Source organism: Glycine soja, chromosome 3, assembly GCF_004193775.1.
Source record: "Glycine soja cultivar W05 chromosome 3, ASM419377v2, whole genome shotgun sequence".
NCBI lineage: Eukaryota > Viridiplantae > Streptophyta > Magnoliopsida > Fabales > Fabaceae > Glycine > Glycine soja.
In genome coordinates, this window is record NC_041004.1 from 44,893,103 (window position 1) to 44,912,085 (window position 18,983).

General features: G+C 31.8%; 2 protein-coding genes across 4 annotated transcripts; one reads left to right on the forward strand and one right to left on the reverse strand.

Annotated features, from left to right (window-relative positions):
- Nucleotides 1-7,332: 7,332 nt before the first annotated feature.
- LOC114407513 (G patch domain-containing protein 8-like) lies at nt 7,333-11,017 on the forward strand. 2 transcript variants are annotated; one of them, XM_028370633.1, is made up of 8 exons: nt 7,333-7,480; nt 7,997-8,075; nt 8,284-8,479; nt 9,339-9,493; nt 9,667-9,885; nt 9,986-10,089; nt 10,236-10,389; nt 10,642-11,017. In XM_028370633.1, the coding sequence occupies exons 2-8, from the start codon at nt 8,004-8,006 to the stop codon at nt 10,729-10,731; spliced, it is 990 nt and encodes a 329-aa protein (XP_028226434.1). In that variant the 5' UTR covers nt 7,333-7,480; nt 7,997-8,003; the 3' UTR covers nt 10,732-11,017. The 2 variants fall into 2 exon arrangements, with proteins under 2 accessions (XP_028226434.1, XP_028226435.1); XM_028370634.1 differs by having other exon boundaries at nt 9,742-9,885.
- A 1,192-nt stretch (nt 11,018-12,209) lies between these two features.
- Nucleotides 12,210-17,028, reverse strand: LOC114407514 (aspartic proteinase-like). 2 transcript variants are annotated; one of them, XM_028370636.1, is made up of 14 exons: nt 16,880-17,028; nt 15,717-16,090; nt 15,548-15,608; nt 15,341-15,435; nt 15,136-15,248; nt 14,854-15,022; nt 14,718-14,757; nt 14,369-14,433; nt 13,912-14,025; nt 13,751-13,815; nt 13,265-13,418; nt 13,045-13,164; nt 12,647-12,735; nt 12,210-12,513 (listed from the first exon to the last, which is right to left on the reverse strand). In XM_028370636.1, the coding sequence occupies exons 2-14, from the start codon at nt 16,071-16,073 to the stop codon at nt 12,429-12,431; spliced, it is 1,527 nt and encodes a 508-aa protein (XP_028226437.1). In that variant the 5' UTR covers nt 16,074-16,090; nt 16,880-17,028; the 3' UTR covers nt 12,210-12,428. The 2 variants fall into 2 exon arrangements, with proteins under 2 accessions (XP_028226437.1, XP_028226436.1); XM_028370635.1 differs by having other exon boundaries at nt 15,717-16,086; nt 16,880-17,022.
- Nucleotides 17,029-18,983: the final 1,955 nt, after the last annotated feature.

The following is an 18,983-nucleotide window of genomic DNA, read 5'->3' on the forward strand; positions in this document are numbered from 1 at the left end:
TGGTGGTGAAACCTATCATGATACGATTTCGATTTCAGTGTGGGATGGATAACAAAAATAATTAGATTGCTTTGGAGGAACTATATTAAATGAGTAGGCGTTTTAATTGGCTAGCTCAAGTGGCATATACCATTTACAACGAAAAAAAGGGTTATATAGGACCCAGTTTTTATAATGTAAAGATGTTCAAAATATTATTAGACAAGATATGATCATGGTTTTAATAAAAAAATCAAGGGGTCGGATTCATTATATACATGAAAGGCATACAGCTTGAGAGAATAACAGATTGCACATTATTTTAACAGCACATAGACAAAAAAGAGATTTATTGGAATATTACCTAAAGTTTAAAATCAGTCGTGCAAAGTGTACTTTTTGCAAAGAGGAAAAATTCACAGGAGATTTTACACTTCCTCCTTTCTAAATTTAACCTAATAACACTTGATAAGGTGAAAGATGGTGGGTAAGAGGTAACTGTGAAGGACGGAATAAAGGGAGGATACCAAAAAGGAGGGAAAGCGAATTAGGAGTCTTTGGAGCTCAAGCACAAAAAGAGGTTGATAAGAAACATGTACAACGTACGGTAATGTTTGCTTCTTAAAGAAAACCACAAACTCCAATTTCTGGAAGTCTATAGGATTCCAAGAGCTGGCATTCACTCAAATCTTCAAAATATATAGTTTTTTTTTATATTTCTGAAACAATTAATGTTTTTTTATTTTTAAATACTTACATAATCACTATGATTACTTAAATAAACATAAACCAAACGACTTAGATGGCTAGATATATCATGTTACTTTTATTTTTCTGTTCCGCGTAAGATACTATACAGGTGTCCCCGAATTCATTAGGACAAAAAATTAATTTCACTTGCCGTAAGTATTTTATTTCTAATTGTTTGGTATTCTAGCTAGGTTTTTAGTATGTCCTATTAATATTAATTCTAGAAAGAGAAACGAAATTTTAAACTAACAGCTATCAACATTAATAATTGATATTTTTCAAAAATTAATTTCCTCTCCTTTTTTCAGTGTGTGCACATGGATTGGATTTTTTTTTTTTTATAATAATTTTAATAATTGGTATAAGATATAATTGATTATTTTAATATCAATTATGTGAAATAATAAATGTTAATGGCGGCAATGAAACCTAGATGAAATACCAAACAATTAAAAACATAAATAAAATACCTAAACCAAAATTAAAGCAATAATATCTAAGTCCTAATGGCGGCAATGAACATCAAGCTTGAAGCATCATGCATTTGTTCAACCTCCTACCAATAGACCAATCCTATAATAAGTAGAAAGATTCTATCAGTAAAATTCCTCATATGAAAATAATAATCAAATTAAAACATAAACTTAATTTTATTTATAAAATTTTGACATTTTTTTAAATTTCCCTTCTCTTTTTTAATACTTTTCCTTTGTCATTACATTGTTAACAATATATTTTATTTTGTTTTTTAATATCTTTATCTTCTTTCATATCTCTTACTTTTTTCAATGAAATATTTTTTTTTTATTTGAAACAAGACAAATATCGATCAAAAGCCAAAAATTAATCTATCAAAATACTAAAATTTGTTTAAACAACCGATGTTTCTAAATTTTTCATACACATAGATATAGGAATTAAATTTTTGACCTCATATTTAAAGAGTAAAATTATTTATCAATTATAATAGGATAGATTGATTTTTCAATCAAGTGTGTAAACAAGCCAACACAGTGATACACAATTCTCCTCCCCGCTCCCTTAATTTATAATCTTTTTACTTTATTAATTAACTATGTGATTGCCCGATCAATTAAAAAAAAGAACTCCTTTCAAGAATATAATAGAGTGATGCATTTCCTCCCTTTTACCCCACCTCTTTATAAACTTCTATTACAAATGATTCCAGTCTATTCCAGTCAAAAGACTCAAAACAACAAATGAACAATCAAGTTATATTCTTTAGTGACAATTGACAAATACAGGTTAAGGCGTGAATGTGATGTCCCAAGTGTCAGTCATATCAAAGTAGCAAGGGAATCCATGTGCAGTTGTCCATTAACATCAAACCACCCCACGAGTGTTTGTTTGCTTGGAAAAAGGAGAAACAAATTAAAGGTGAAAATGGTGAAGCGCCATAACTCACTATTCTGCCATATTAATTCTTTATATTAATACTTGCAAATCAACATTCTCATATGTTCCGGCAAATATTATAAACTCATAGCAGCTCTTGACTCTTCTAACAGTGAGCAACTTTTGTTAATTCTGCTGTTGACAAATGTGATTAGTTTAGAAGTAGTTCAGTTTGTTACCAATTCAGCGCGTATATATTTTTGTATATTAATGAAAGCTTGATCATTTTTTGCTCACTTCAACATGGTATCAAAGGCAACATCCAAGACAAAAACTTTGAAATCCAGTGGTTATTGTTATTCATATTAAACATGATTTTGTTCTGCTTCACAGCTTATTAATCAATAATAACTAGAGACAAGTACAACGTAGGTACAATAAAAGAACAACCATATGAAAAAATTGTCTAGTGCTGGGATTGAGCTTGGCAATGAATTTCGGATTCTGAAACGCGCTTCTTGTATTGAGCAATGTAAGCTGTGGCTCTCATGTCAATGACAGGATCAGCCACCCCCCAACGACCTTTGTCCTCGTCACTAGGCCATATTTTGGTTCCTGACACCTTTGGCCCTTCATCATAAAAAGTGTTGTAATTGCTTCCTCCTCTTTGCTTGTTGTTGGATTTGAAAATGTTGAAAACTGAGAAAAAAGAAGATTTCCTTTGCCTGTTTTTGCCACCCATGGTTATGATTGTTGATTTCTTGGCTATGAAAGACTATAGTGTCACTTTTAGTGACTAGAAATAGGAACTTGTAGTATTTGTGGTGTTGGGTTAGAACTTCGAGGCTATGGGCCTCTCAATTTATAGTACAAGTTAGGCCACTTTTTTTAACTGAGATTAAGGGTGGAGAATCTGATTCAAACCAGTGTTTATGGTCCAATTAAAGCTGACATGGAACATTTGAAACTGTTCCATTTCATCTTTTGGCAAAGGCACATTTTCTTTGGTCCGCTGGTTTAATTTCACTCAGTCATAGGGTTGATCTTGGCTATGTCCCCTTCCCCGTTTGGTCATGAAAAATTGACAATTGTTGGGGTTCCATTTGCCACTTCTCGTTTTTCCTCTCTTAGTAAGAAACGTGTTATTGAATCAGCGTGAGTGCATGACTCTGTGCAGTACATGTTCTGTAATTTAATTTGCCCAATATGCATTGACAGCTATTAGAATGTCACTTTTTAACTAGATTTACCAAAGCTGACAGATTTTGAACATACTTTAACAAACCTATAAAATCCCTAGGGTCTAGATTGATTTGTTATATGTAAGATTTCACTAGACGTTAGTTCTAATTATAGTATAACCTATAAACTCAGACGCACAATCGGAAATTATAATAAGTATAGTTTTTTAAGTATTTTTTTTAATAGAAATTAATAAACTTGACATATGATGATGTTTTATTGAATTATAGCATAAAAAAATCTTTATCTCATTCGTGCATAAACTATTTTCTCTTAGAGAGAGAAAGAAAATTATGTCATGCTAGTATAAAATAATTTGTTTGTTAATATCAATGCCATGATAAAAAGAACAGTGGAACGCGCTAACTTAAATCAGTTACCTGCTTATGTCAAAAACATGAGAAAACAACAATAGCTGGAGTGTCCGGAATAATAATGCATAATCGTCCATTAAGGAAGTGAAAACTGAAGAAAGGTGGTTCAGTGGTTGGAAGACAGCTTTATTAATTGGTTCATGCACAATACAGGAGCGTAAGGCTCAGGCGTTTTCTAAATTTTTTTATAACAAAAGGAGAGTCTTTTAAATAAAGTTGATTCTCTATTTGGGTTAAGTTTTTCTCTTGAACCGTAGAAAGTAGTACTTAGTGAGTATAAACCAAAACCACGATTGCAAGTTTTAACATACAGAGTACTGATCCCAAAAATATCCAATTATATTAACAGTAATGAGCAAGGTACTGCTGTTGCGGGGAAATCAACTTTTCGCTTTTCTTCATCATTGCCTTGGCCCTTGTGTAGTTGTCTACTTTGCTGGAATCTGTAAAATATCTCCATTAAGATATTTATTGTTAAGATATTTGCAAGGGCCATGGTTTAGAATACCCATTTGTACTTAGAGTCTTAGACCCAGACCCAGCCCCTTTAATTAATATTAATATATTCTTTCTTTGCATTACAACTGCTATTTTTTAAGTCTTTGTGATGATGTTTCCTGGCTGTAATCACATTTAATTAAGCTTTTCAAAATTATGCCGAACAAAAGAATAATTCGAGTTCCGTGTCCAATATTTGAAGTACAAGCTTTGCATAATCCTCACACATGCAAATATATTTGACTGGTTTTCATTTTGATTGATGATTAATGTATAAAGTGTAAATCTTTTATATGATCATTTAATTATATTTAGTACATCATTAAAGATTTTTATTTTTTAATAGTTGTTTACTTAAAAAAATTGATATAGCATGTCACGAATAATAAATATATATTATAGTAGTTTTAAAAAAATTATACTTGTTCAACATCAATCTAATAAAAAATTTACACTTTAAACAAAATTCATCTTATACAAAAAAATGCCTAAACATATTACATAACAAATTAATTTCCCCTAACATATATAACAAATTAATTTCCCCTAACATATTTATGAACACAATAAATTTATTTCCCTTTTAATCATCAATCATGTTAATTATATAAAAATTATATATCATAATGTCTATCAGTAGTATATATACTTATAATTATTCTCACAATAATGATTCCATCACATAAAAATATATGTTCAACAATTATTTTAAATCTTATTTATATATTTATCCACTTATACATGAGTTAATTTCTCTTATTCATTAAAACTATATATTTCTCATGTTAATATATATTCGCATTCATTTATATACACATAAACATGTAGTCAAGATGTCCCCCAAATTGAAAGAATTAGAAAAATCTCTCATATTACATGTTTCAGGACATGTTGATGATTGGTCGAAAGAATAAAAAAAATTATGAATAACTATTACTTTCAACAAAGAAACAAGAGATTATGAGTGATAAGAAAATAAAAACATGTTAATTTGCAAAAAAAAAAAAAATCTCATGAAATCTCAAGGGTTTGAATGAGATTATTTAATGTATATTTTATCATAAAAAATCTTATGAAATCCATCCTACAAAAAAATTTATTGAAATTTGTATATTTTTAAATACCAAAAGACTTTTTTTAAGTTGTAAAAAATCTTAATTAAATATCAACTTACTTTATTGAATTTCTTAAAAAATTATAATAATTTTAATTAGATACCACAAGATTTATTTTTATTATTTAGAAATCTTTATCGAATACCTTAATACTTTTCTAAAATTAAAAAAATTTGAAAATCTAATTGAATGCGCCCTTAAGTATTTTAAAAAATTTCAATGTTTAAGTCCTTGTGAAAAGAAATTTCCGTGAGTTTAAGAGTAAGAAAAACTCACCATTAGCTTTCTTGTTGATATTTGGTGTCGTGCACGTGTGTAACGCGTGCATCTATCTTTATCTTGCTCTTAGGTGATCTTTATGAGATTTTTTTTTTTACTAGGATTTGATGTTTTGCACCTGCACCCTTTTTAGTATACAGCCAAGTCCATTAATTTGTTGTGTATTTTGGATCATCGGATTGTTAGCTTTTCAATGAAGATTGATGAACACTTTCATTTTAAATGATATCTAATGGTAATGGAAAAAAGAGAAATGTAGGTATGCTAAAAAATAATAATAAATGTTAATGAATGGTTTGAATTAGAGAAATGTTGCCAAACATTTACTTTTAACATTTTGGCTATTAGTTGTGTTTGGTTTATTGGTTTCATAACTTTTTGAATTCAATGATCATTTGAAGGATTCTAATGTCAAAACAAACATATCTTAAAGCATAAGTAAAATTCGAGTTTAAGAAAGATCTAATTTAAACCTTTCATTTTATCTTTTTCTTCTTATGTCGTTATGAAATATCTCTATCAAAGAATGTTAAAAGAAAGTTAAAAAATTTAAAGGTGATCATGGCATCCATCAATTAGTCCATAAAATGATATGTCTCCAATAATACATGAAACCAAAGTTTAAATATGCACACATTTAGCACCCCAGCTAGTGAGATAGATCAAAATTGCTTCTGAAGAAAGGTACTCTACCAATGTAGACCTCAAATATCGATCCAGTACTTGATGCAAACTAAAATCCAATATTAATTAATCTGTGTAAATGGGCACAAGCATGAGTAATTTGGAAAAGAGGTGGAGGTGGAATCTAATCATATATCTATGCACACACGACGAATACGGTTTGTCTTGCTTAACTGCTAGAAGCCGCCGCCGGCCAACTGTCAAAAGCAGGATTGTGAAAGAAAGCGTTCTTATAAGTTATAACTGAGAGAATCTTGCCTTTCAAATATTGACATCTTTGTAATATTCTGAAAATATTAACCATCATTAGAAGACAATAAAGTTCTGCCCTTTTCTTTCCTAGGTATTTTTGCAGAAATTCCATTCCTGAACAATGAACATGCACGAATGATAACCCAGTGTACGTATTATACTATATGCATTGTACAGTTTGAGACTCAGAGCATATAAAGCCTGGTATAATCTACAATATCGTACTGTTATATAAGAATGATACTTTTTTTTTTGAAGAAATATAAGCATAATATTTATTCAGTAAAGTTTCAATAAAATAGAATCATAATTATTTCAAACTTTTATTCTTAACAATATACTATTTCACCAATATTTAATAGTGACAATTTTTTATATTTGATGTGTTTTTAAATTTTTAATTTAAGTTTTCTTTAAATTTATTAATATTCGTATAATAAATGTAAAACTTGTTAATCTTAAAAAAATTAGTTTAAAAATAATTATTTATTTACAAAATCTATTTTTGAGAACAAAAAGTTTATTTTAATTAAAAACTGAAAATATAAGTAATATTTATTTCGAAAACAATTCTAAACAAACCTACAACTAGATTCCTTAACTTTGATTGATACCATTCTTTCACAGTAACCCTTGGGCCAAGCCCCAAACGCAGAAGACACGTATATCAACCCAAATTGAATGAAACCAACCCAATGTTCGATTCGATCGATATCCACCACCCTATTCTCTCTTTCATCTTTTTCCTTTTTTTCTTTTATTTTAAATTTTAATATTAAAATAACAAAATATATAATAGTTTTTGCTTCTTTGTTTTGATCCTGTTATTCCCTCACCTCATCACATCTGAATATCTCACGCCGAAGACCGTGCGTTGAAATCTTGCAAGGACGAGATCCAAGCATCGTTGTTTTCCTTCCCAGAATTTACGCTCTTCTTACTATCATCAAGGTTCCTTACTCTCTCTCTCAGACTATAATCTTTCCCCAATATTGGTTTTATTCTCTTTGACTGTTTAAGCTAGGGTTTTCTGGATCTGATTAAAAAACAATCCCTGAGGAATTTCCTAGTTTGGTTTTAGATTAATTTCAAAAGGGTAGTAGAAAAATCCTCCTTTTCTAAGTGGGTCGGTTTGTTAATTGAATAAGCTTATTAACCTTTTTCGTTGGCGAATTTGATTACCTTACCCATAACTTGTGTTTTCAGAGTGTTGTGAATACGTTTAATTTTTCTGAGTGTGTTGTCCTGTGTTTAAGAAGTTTTCATGAGAGTATTTTTCCATCACGTTTTATTATGCTTGTAAAATTTGCCTTGCATGTATCAATTTACGTTGGGTTCATGTTGTGTGCACTTCTTTTACTCATTTATTGGCACCTGAAGTTGTTAGGTAGTGCACCCACTCTCCCGATGGTGTTATTTATGTCTTTACGCTGTACTGACTTCACATCTTATGTGTGGTTCTTGTAGATACAAAATGGAATATCGACGGACCAGTGGTAGGCAGGAAACCGGTGGCCGTGACAGAAGACAATCTAAAAGGGAACAGGTAATAGATATTTTTCAGCCAAATTAAGTGATGTTCTTTTTTCTCTGCTCTTCTCTGGAAGACGGAGAGTTCTGACTGTGCATGCGCATGTGTGTATTTTTTTTTTTTTTTGGTAGTTGAACTTATAAAGTGTTTAGCTTTTTTATACTGGTAAAATGAAGAATTATTACTGTGATTCTCATTGTATTGAGATGAATTGGTTTTTCAGGCATATCAGGACTCTCTTATTGAGGATTTGTCACAGGATTTTCGTTTGCCAATCAACCACAGGCCAACAGAAAATGTTGATCTGGACAACGTAGAGCAAGCATCTTTGGACACACAGATAACATCATCTAATATTGGCTTTAAGCTCCTCCAAAAGATGGGATGGAAAGGAAAGGGTCTTGGGAAGGATGAACAAGGTTTGTGCCGTATTATCTCTTTACTCGATTTTTATCAATTTGTTTCTCTCTTTATGAAGATCCGCATAATGCATTATAGTTTCTGGTATGCTGCATGAGTTGCCCCTACTCTTTGATTTTTCTTGCAACATTTTCTCTCCCCCCTCTGTGCACCCTTTTTTGTACCTCCTTCATAGTGTTGACACAACCTGCCTTTTCCCCTTTCTTGTACTTTATTCCTATGGAGTGGGTGGCAAGGAAGAAGAACTCTCTAGCATGACTTCAATCTCATTAATGCTGCGGATAAACTGACATAATTATTTTTCCCAACTCATATTGCTGTGACATCTAATATCTTGCAAACATTTAAAACTTAGACTGTGAAGCTTTCTGTTTTTTATCCTTAATGCTACCTCATTCTGTCAATCTACACCTAGTAGTAGTAGTTTGTTGTAAGCATGACAAAGAGTATTGTAATTGTTATTTTGTTCCAGTATTTAAATTGACCTTATATTTGTATTTGTATTCAATAAGGATCTTCATAAATGTGACCTTTAGCACCCTTGTTAATGCTATGCAAACTGCGAAGTATTAACTCAAGCTTTTTTTTTTACCTTCCAGGAGAAGAGTTATATTTTTCTCTAGCTTAGGGCTTGATTCTCATTTATTGAATCACCTGTGTATTTGCACTTACCTCATTCAAACAGGGATTTTGGAAATGAGTTTGTGTTTTTTTACTTCCTTTCTTTCAGTATCAATTTTGTATGTTCCTAACATTGGGATTCTTTACCTGAAAGTGATTTGATTTTGGTCATTGGTGTTGTCCTTGATTTTCAATGTTTTATCTTGGTTTTTGAAATTGACATGGGCTTGTGTTTAGGAATCATTGAGCCAATAAAATCTGGAATTAGAGATCCAAGGCTGGGGATTGGTAAGCAAGAAGAAGATGATTTCTTTACTGCAGAAGAAAATATCCAGCGAAAAAAACTTGATGTTGAGTTGGAGGAGACAGAGGAACATGTGAAGAAACGGGAGGTATGATTTATAACTCCTTAGTAGTTGCTCTTAGTGCAAAAACCACATAGTAGTATTGAGGTTGATGTTTATATTTTCTCAAACCTGCACCTCATAGCAGAAGGCAGCATATAGCATATATGCATGTCTTTTGACCGGATTGGTATGTCATATGGAATCATCAACTTTGGAAGGTCTTGAGAATTTCCTGCAGTTTTTATTACCTGGTGGCTTCTTCTGCCTGCTTCGTGCACATTATGAAAATTCAGGTGTTAGCTGAACGTGAGCAAAAAATTCAAACTGAAGTGCAAGAAATCCGAAAGGTGTTCTATTGTGATCTCTGCAACAAGCAATACAAATTGGCAATGGAATTTGAAGCACACTTGAGCTCTTATGATCACAATCACAGAAAGGTAAACAGCATTAACTTGGTTCTGCTTTTGTCAACTTGATTCCCAAATTGGCTCGAATTTATTTTTTCTCCTAATGCAAAATCTTTGATGTTAAATACAGCGTTTCAAACAAATGAAGGAAATGCATGGTAGTAGTAGTCGGGACGATAGGCAAAAGCGAGAACAGCAGCGTCAAGAAAGAGAAATGGCAAAGTTTGCTCAAATGTACCCTTCCCTTGCTTCAGTGTCAATTTATTTTTATTCTCCTCCTTTTTGTTTTGGCTAAGCAGGTGGCCAGGGGGTCAATGTTCTAATTCTTACTGACTTCCTCTCATGTCATCTTGGTTTTTGATTTCCTTGATGTTAATCAGTGCTGATGCTCAAAAGCAGCAACGGCTTCAACTGCAACAAGAGTCTGGATCAGCAACAGTTCCATCGGAATCTAAAACTGCTACTGCACTTACGGATCAGGAGCAGCGAAATACTTTGAAGTTTGGGTTTTCTTCTAAAGGCAGTGGTTCCAAGGTATGTCCACCTAGTGTCTATAGGACTGGAAAAGAAACTAGCAACTGTCCTTACAGTACTTAGGAATTTGGAATGCTTACAGATTTTATACACTCGAGTTCTTGATGCTGTTGTGTTGCAATTCAAGTCTTAAAACATTTTCAACCGTGCCAATCCATTTAGTGTTGCTTTTCCTTTCTAACAAAGTCCACATTTTATGCATAAAACATTTTTATATGTTAACACCATTTTCTTTTCCCGGATGTCACACAGATTACATTTGGTGCCAAGAAGCAAAATGTTGCAAAGAAGCAAAATGTTCCGATCTCCTCTATATTTAGTAACGATAGCGATGAAGACTAATGATGGAACATTACTCGTGAAGTGACATATCAGCGTGATGACGAATCTCCTGTGTGGTTTGGTGTGGTTTGGTTTGTATTAGCTGTTTTATTTGATAATTGTTGCCATCCTCGGTTCGAGAGGAAGAAAACATTTGGGATTATATGATAGTTTGGAGTTTGGTAGACCAAAAATGTTACCTGCTTATCTGTGAGGTAATGTTATGTTTGTAAGGATTTTATGTTTACGAGAGTAGCATGGTTATGTTAGTTTTCATAGTTCAATTATTGATGTGAAATTTCGAGTATATTGCGGATGATAGTTAATTGGGTTGAACTCACTACTGATGACAAAACACCGTAAAACCTTTCGTTTGCTTGAAGCCACATGCTTCAGCCTTAAGCTGAAGCTGAATGCCGTGATTGCAGAACTTCGTTGCATATGCGAATTCTTCAAACGCAATGTCAATGTCATTGAAAAAAGTTTAGGTTGTGGGAATTTTATTTGTTCCATGTCTTTTGCTAGAAAGAATTGACCAGCGAACATGTGCATTTACACCGGCGAAGACATTATTGAACTGTTTTTTGTTAAGAAGTTTTTTTTTTTTTTTTATATATTTTCACTTGTTTCTTGAATAGATACAAAATCTATGGTAATAAAAAATGAAGTGAAAAATATACTCCCTCGAGAATGAAATATAAGGGAAAAAATTGTGCTAAGGATTAAAATATAAGTAGATTTTAATTAACTTCTTTTTATTTAATAATAATATCTTTAAAATGTTTTTTATTTAATTAAAATTTTATGTTTAATAATTTTCTCTTTTTTGGCCTATGCAATTAACTGTAAAAAGTACTTTAGGAAATGTATTAATTTTTAAAACAAGACAATCAAAATTAAATTTGACTTATTTTCTTAATTGGGTTGAATTATTTTTTTATATATATTTCAGTTCTGATGACGTACTTTTATAATAAAAAGTGAATATATATATATATATATATATATATATATATATATATATATATATATATATATATATTTCTCCTTTGAGTCATGGGAATTTATTGGTTTCACCTCTGCTAGAAAGTGATTTTTTCATTCCAGCAAGCATACGTGTATTGGTACCCGCGGAGACACTATAGAACTTTCTTTTTTCTTCTAGTTTTTATAAAAATCCGAAATGATTGGTACTAAAATTCTTATTTCAAAAACTGGAGTTAAAGGAGCAGTTGAGAAAAACTATACAGAGTAATTTTCCAGCCGTTGATCCTTTGCATTACATAAAATGAGGGTGGTTACAGCTATCTTTGCTCTTTTTAACAGCAAGCCAAAACCTTTCTGGTACCATTTTGCAATTGGTTTTGCCTTAGCAGATAATGACATTAGTAATTTTCCATTGGCACAAGTCATTGACTGGAGAAAGCAGGACAAGTATTGGCATCAGCATGGCACATTACAAGTATCCTAATTTTGAAAGGGACAGAAAAGGCATAATATTCTGCCCAACACGGAATGAAATAAAGAGTGAAGACGATGGTTTTTTCATATAAAAAGCACACAACACAACACTTCCAAGTTCCAAGTGGATACTTCTACGTCTTAAATGGATAAATCCATTCGTGATTCCATAAAGTGAATCCCAGCTACAATTGTTATAACAGCTTATTTACAACACGCTTAACAATTTTTCAAAGAAAATCCTCCAGAAAGCCTAATTAGACAGCTTCGGCAAAACCAACTTGTAGATTTCCGTAGTCAAAGACGGTGTGATATGCCCTCATGAAAACATCGCCAAGAATCCTGCATACAATACACTAGTATCAGAGAATGGAACATAGCTTAATAACATTTTATGTAATTCGCTTCATTCATACCATTCTAGTCTGTGCATATGTGATTTTAAATTGATAAATAATTTTAAAAGTTAATATACCACAATGGACCCTTTGGAGGAGGAACATCAAAAGCAATAAACCCACTAAGGCAGACTTCTGTAATGCCTTCTCCAGTTTTTAGAATATACTGAAAGCACAAAAAAATCATTCTTAGAATCCCAAAAATAAATAAATAGTTAGCCTTAAACTATCTACAGAGATAACAGCATAATTGTAGTTCAATTTGCTATTCAGTATTAGTATGTGCCCACGTCATTTTGAATGGCTATTACTGTTAGCTTTTCTTTGAACTTAAATTCCATAATTTTACCTAAAACCAAATATTGTCCAAGTTATGTAGGTACTTTCCCGACCCCAATGTTCTTATGACATTTGCAGTACATTTCTGGAACCGAAGCCACAATGTAATTTAATTTATGGAAAGTTCAAACCTAACCTGCTCTGGTGTGAGGACAAAAGGTTTATTTCCAATTGTGAATGTAATGTTTGGCATCTTGGAAAGACTATTACAGCTTATCACTGACTCTCCAGATGGACTTGGTAGGCTCTCACACAGCTGTCAATGATCAAAACAAACATTAACCACTTGTCTAAACTCCAAACTGCAGCACTGCTTGAGCTTCTGGACAGGATAATTCAAAATTCAAAGGGCTTACTTGATTCACATAGTTGAATACTCTGTCCTTCGTTGCCTTTTGTTTTAGTTGATTCTGGATCCAAAGAACAAGCATCTGACAAGAAGAACACAAAGGATTATCTCTTGCCGTCAACTCTCCCTGCTCCTTTTCAGTCACCATTTCAATTCCAGCACTGCACAAAAATAGAATTTGAAGTAATTTAGGAATTTGTTTCAGCCCAAATATCGCAGGCTTGCAGCATGAGTGAGGTCAAGACCTAAACTCTCCCAATGGCCAAATAATAGATTAATAAGCTAATCAATGTATATATAATGAAGGTTCCGTGATACTTCTGACTCTCTAATTTTCATAGTCAGAAAGAATCATCAAACATCCGTCCAATATGTTAAAATTATTACCAAATTGACTAGCAATGAAACAAATATGGTGAAAATCCATACAATGGAAGAAAAAACATTGATAAATACAAGGGCCGTCAAATAAAGACCTATCTAACATTCTAACCTCTTAGATTCATGCCTTTTGGAAGAACATAAACCAACTTGTGAACATATGTCATCAGGCTTCACCTACAGAATAAGATCAAGCTCGTTTAGGTTCAAAGAGTTGACATGCAAATGGGAAAAATATCACAAGCTGAAAGCATATTCAATTTTGACACTTACCCCTGATACCAAGAGATCCCATATCAACTCTCCATATTGAGAAACAACTTCCTTACATTCTACACTGAGAACTCCTTCAGCTCCAATAGCATGGTTGATTTCAGCCACAACAGGCTGAAATAAACAGTCAACAGAAATTATAAATAAAATATACTCCCTTTGGACTCATATATAAGCAAACATACCTAATTTCACACTGATTAAAGATGTTAGTTAAGTTCATTTAATTTTTTTAATTTCGTATATAAAAAAAAGGAACTACATTTCCTAAACTACCTTCAATCATATTTATTGTAGGTGCATTTGAATTGAACATAAAGGTATTTTTGGAATAATGACAATAAATACGATTTAAATAGTTGAAATATGCTTATATTTCAGCCCACCAAACTTGGGAATCTTTGGTTCAAGAGAGGGTGTATAAGCAATAAATCTTCAGAAATACGGAAGCACATACAGTTGGACCAGCAAGCAAAGATGTTCCTGAATCCACAATAGCAGCACAGCCACCCTCACAAACACCTAAAAGTAACGTTGATATATTACAGAATTAGATGCACTTTGGAATGGAAGCATATGCAACAAGTAAGAAAAAATTCCTATTTCACAAACATAAATGTAAAGATACACTTTGGTGACACTTGACAAACTGTATTTCTTCAAAAGATTTTCAAGTATAAGGAAGTAGAAAATTCATTCTAGATTCACTCCTTATACCATATTTCAAATTATATTAGCCACTCAATCACTCCCTTAGTGAATCTCCAAAATAGAATTTTCTTATTGTTGAGGAACAATAAAATTACCAGTTGAAACACCTCCAATGAAAAAATCTCCTATTTCAATCTGAAAAAGAAAATTTCCTTGTTAAAGTATTTTCTGATGTGAATAATTACATATTTAAAAGGAATTCCTAATCAAACTAAATGTGTTTTTGCTAACCTGCCAGTAACCTTTTTCAGTAATTGGAACATAAGTGTGGTTTCCTTTGAAGTGCTTTGGGTCAACACCACCAAAAACTAATTCGCCACCTTTTTTCGCATTTGGATCCCCATTAAGCCAAAAAGAGAACACCTTCTCACTGATAAGTTTTTGCTCAACCATTTTGTACCTGTGATTTTATGATGAACTGGCCAATTAGAGGCACAAAAACGATTCACAATACTTCACTCTAACATGGAGAACAGATACAGATGAAACAACAAAAGAGCAGATGGAACACACCATACTGGTACAGAATTTTCAACTGAGATCTCCTGAAATCCAAGTCCCAGTATTCCATCAAACTTTGCTGACAGAAAGGTAAGACTTCCTTCGTGGGTAGCCTCAATGAAATCCTACAGTTTACAATAGTGGCATTTGTAAGTATTTCTATCAACAAATTTGTACAATCTATATTGAAGAGGAAGCTCATAAATTAAGTACTCACCTGATGCTTAACAACAGCACTGCCAACTTTAACATTATCCTGACTGAAGAAACCAGATATTGAACCAGTTCCATAGCTTATTTTACATGATGTTCCTGATCAACAAGTTGATAGGTATGATTAAAATTACATTACATGGCATATATATTGTATACACCTATGACAGTACCACTATAATCAACATGAATAATAAGAAGCTCGCATTACCATTTTTGGCATGTGTCTTTGATTTCTTTGCCGTGTACCAATTATGGGTATAGCAGGCGAGCTGCAAGAGAGAATTGGTCAGTATGATATGCTTCTATGTACATGGTTGTGAAGACATACAGGTTAAGTTGAAAATATAAAAAAAAAATACAGGTTAAGTTGAACTTACAGTAAAGTAGCACTTTGATGATGGAACCCAAAGGTTGGAACTACCAGTATCAAACACAACAGTGAAGGGCTGTGGGGGTGTGCCAATTCCAATCTCACCAAAATATTGAGCGTCCATATAATTCTTCAAAGGTACTAGATCTTCACCTTTTGACTTACCAATATACTGATCATGTGCACCCATCATTGATCTTCCAGATCTTAGACCTTCTCTTGCCTTTCTAGCAGCATTAATACTATCAATATCTAGAGGTCTCTTCTTCAAACCGATTCTCAGAATTCCAAAGGAGAAAGATGGAAGAAGGGAACATGTTAAAGCCCATAAACATAAGACTGTCACTAAATGCTTTTGCCCCATGGTCAAGGAAAATCTGCCTTACAAGGAAATCCAAAGGTAAGTTGACCTGAATACATTCCTAATTTTACACAGAACGCAAATAAAATGAAACAAGGAAATAAACAGTTGAGACACTCAAGTCCTTGTAGTATATTCTCCACACAGCCAATCTCAGATAAATATATAATCAGAAAAATATATTCTCTTTTCACAAATATTTCACTTTCCTGGCAGTAATTACTAAACAAGAAAATCTTTAGCTTCCTAAACAATCTAGAATACGGGGTCATCTAACAGAGTAAATTTTTTCAAAATACAAACACAAAAAAAAAAAAAAAAAGAAGCATTGAGCTAACATATACCTTTTCCGTGTCTGGTCAACGATGCAGAAAGGAAAAGCTCATGATACGATTTTAATCCTAAGCTTATCAGTTATTATAACCAACGTTATTTGCAGTTGATTTTATCTTTTTGTCCCCTACGCAAGCTATAATATTACACCCGTTTAGCACATAAACACAAAGGGTATGAAAAAAATAATAATAAACAGAATCAGTTCACTTTACTGATGCTACAAATACAAATTGTACAGATCCGTAATACCCACATGCCAAATATACGAACAGATTCTTCAAAGTAAAGAATATAAAGAGAATCAATGGGTAATTTGAAGGGGGAAGTAGTTACTAGAAGTCAACAGGGTTAAACTCATAATGTTTGAAGATCAAAAGATTGAATATCAAAACAGAAACAAGATGTTACAGATACGAATCAAGTGGGTTGAACTTGAACACAGTAAAATGATCAAAATATTAAAAAAAAAAAACCTTTCGAAGCTTGAAGCTACTGCAGAAGCTGGTGGTGGTGCTAAGAACGCCCCAGAGATAAAATAGAGAGAACTTGGTAATGTTAGGCAAGAAAAAGGAGGAAGGTCGTAAGGAATAAATAGTAAAAATTGAATGGATGTCCATTCGTTAGTTAGCAGTAACTTATTCTCTCTGCAACCAAATTATTATTATTAATATTATCAAATAAAACATAAATAAATTGCCTTGGAAATATCTGCTTCAAAACAAAATACTACCTTGCTCCTTGTCCTCTTGTAATTACGATTATTGTTTTGGATTGGCAATTTGGCATTGCCTCCAAAATGTTATATTTAGGGAGGGAAAAAACATTAGTACTGCTGGTTGTAATTTTTAATCAAGAATTAATTTTGTTTTACGAAAAATGAAAAAATAAATGCATTACTTTTGTGAAGAGTTAAAAGTTTTACAATAAATTTTATGATAAAATTATTTTTTAAATATATTTTTTTTTGTCTGAGAAATAATTTTTTTAACATATACCATTTTTCCCTTCATATAATTTAATGAGAAGTTTTTATCATATATAAATGAATATTTTAAATTACTTAAAAAATAATGTTGGTTCTATTGATTATTTTATTCGCAGGAAAAACATGAATAGAACCAATAGGATTTAAGAATAATATGTGGAGATACTATCTTCTTAAATATTTAGTTGTTTACAAAAGCTGACTAAGGAAAAGCAAATGATGTGATTAAAATATTCATTCAGTTAGAAGTTAGTGTGGGGGTTTAGAGTTTAGACGATTGGCAACTAATACAGATATGGATACCCAAAAAGAAAAATACTGATTTACATTTCAAGAGTAAAAAAAAAAAATGTGCCGTGCTATATTAAAACAAGCATATTTTTAATATTCGAATGCTGCGCCCTAAATCCTTGATAATTTAATATCTTTTTTTTAATAATACTAAATGAGTTATGAGTTCTCATTTTGATGAGATTTTTTGATAAACACATGGAATTACTTAACTTATTTCATATATATAAAACTCTTTTTATATACCATTTAAATTATTTTTTAAATTTAAAATTAAATGTTATAATCCTACTCTAAACTAAAAATTCACTTTACATCATTTTATTTTAATTACCCTACACTATAGTATTATAAAAATGACTAAAAAAAGTAAGTTTCAAAATTTATTATGAGAACAATATACCTATTTTTAAAATGCAGAAACAAAAAATATTTATTATCATTACATGTTCTATAAGGAAACTACTTGGAACTTTCGCATTTTGGCTTTCTTTTCCTTTTTTGGTTTGCTTTTCTTTTCGCTGAAAAGGATTTTGTCTTTCCTTCCCTCATCCGAAAATAAGTTTGCATTTTGACTCCATAAATAATGTAAAATAATTGGAAGGGTCACTTGTCTTGCTTCACCAATGGAATTGAATATACCCAAACCAAATGCCAATTATTGGGCATCATAATGGGCTTCGAAATAAAAAAGCCCAATCGATACAAACCCGAGGAGGTGTGAATGTAATTGATGATTTTTATGTATTTATTTTGAATATGGCTTGTTTTTCCTTTTGCATTAACGACAATGATCAATGATGTACCTCAAGATTGAGACAGAAAAGTCGCACACCACAAACAAGCACATGCATAAAATCAAATGTTACTGTATGACGTAACTTACCGTGGTGTGGGGTCATGGTTTTATTGCAAATTGTAAATTTGCAATGACTAACATGCGTAAGTGGTCATGTTTGTTTCTGTTTTCTGTCTTCCCATGTCTGAATTAACTTAAAATCAATCAAAGTCATCAAATCTGTAAGAAATAATTGCAAGTTCAGTACACTACATTATTATTATGTCATTAATTTAAGCCCTTTCCACTCAAAGTTATATAATTAACCGTATAACAACTTATAGTTATTAAACTCTCGGTATATATATGTACACCACTTTAATGACAATAAATTTTTTTTACGAGAAGAGTTTTTCTTTTTAATATTTTGTTCACCGTATTACAAATTAAAAAAATGAATGATGCGTGTTATTATTTTTAAACAAAAAAAAAAGTGGGAATAAATGAAATATGAAGCTAGAAA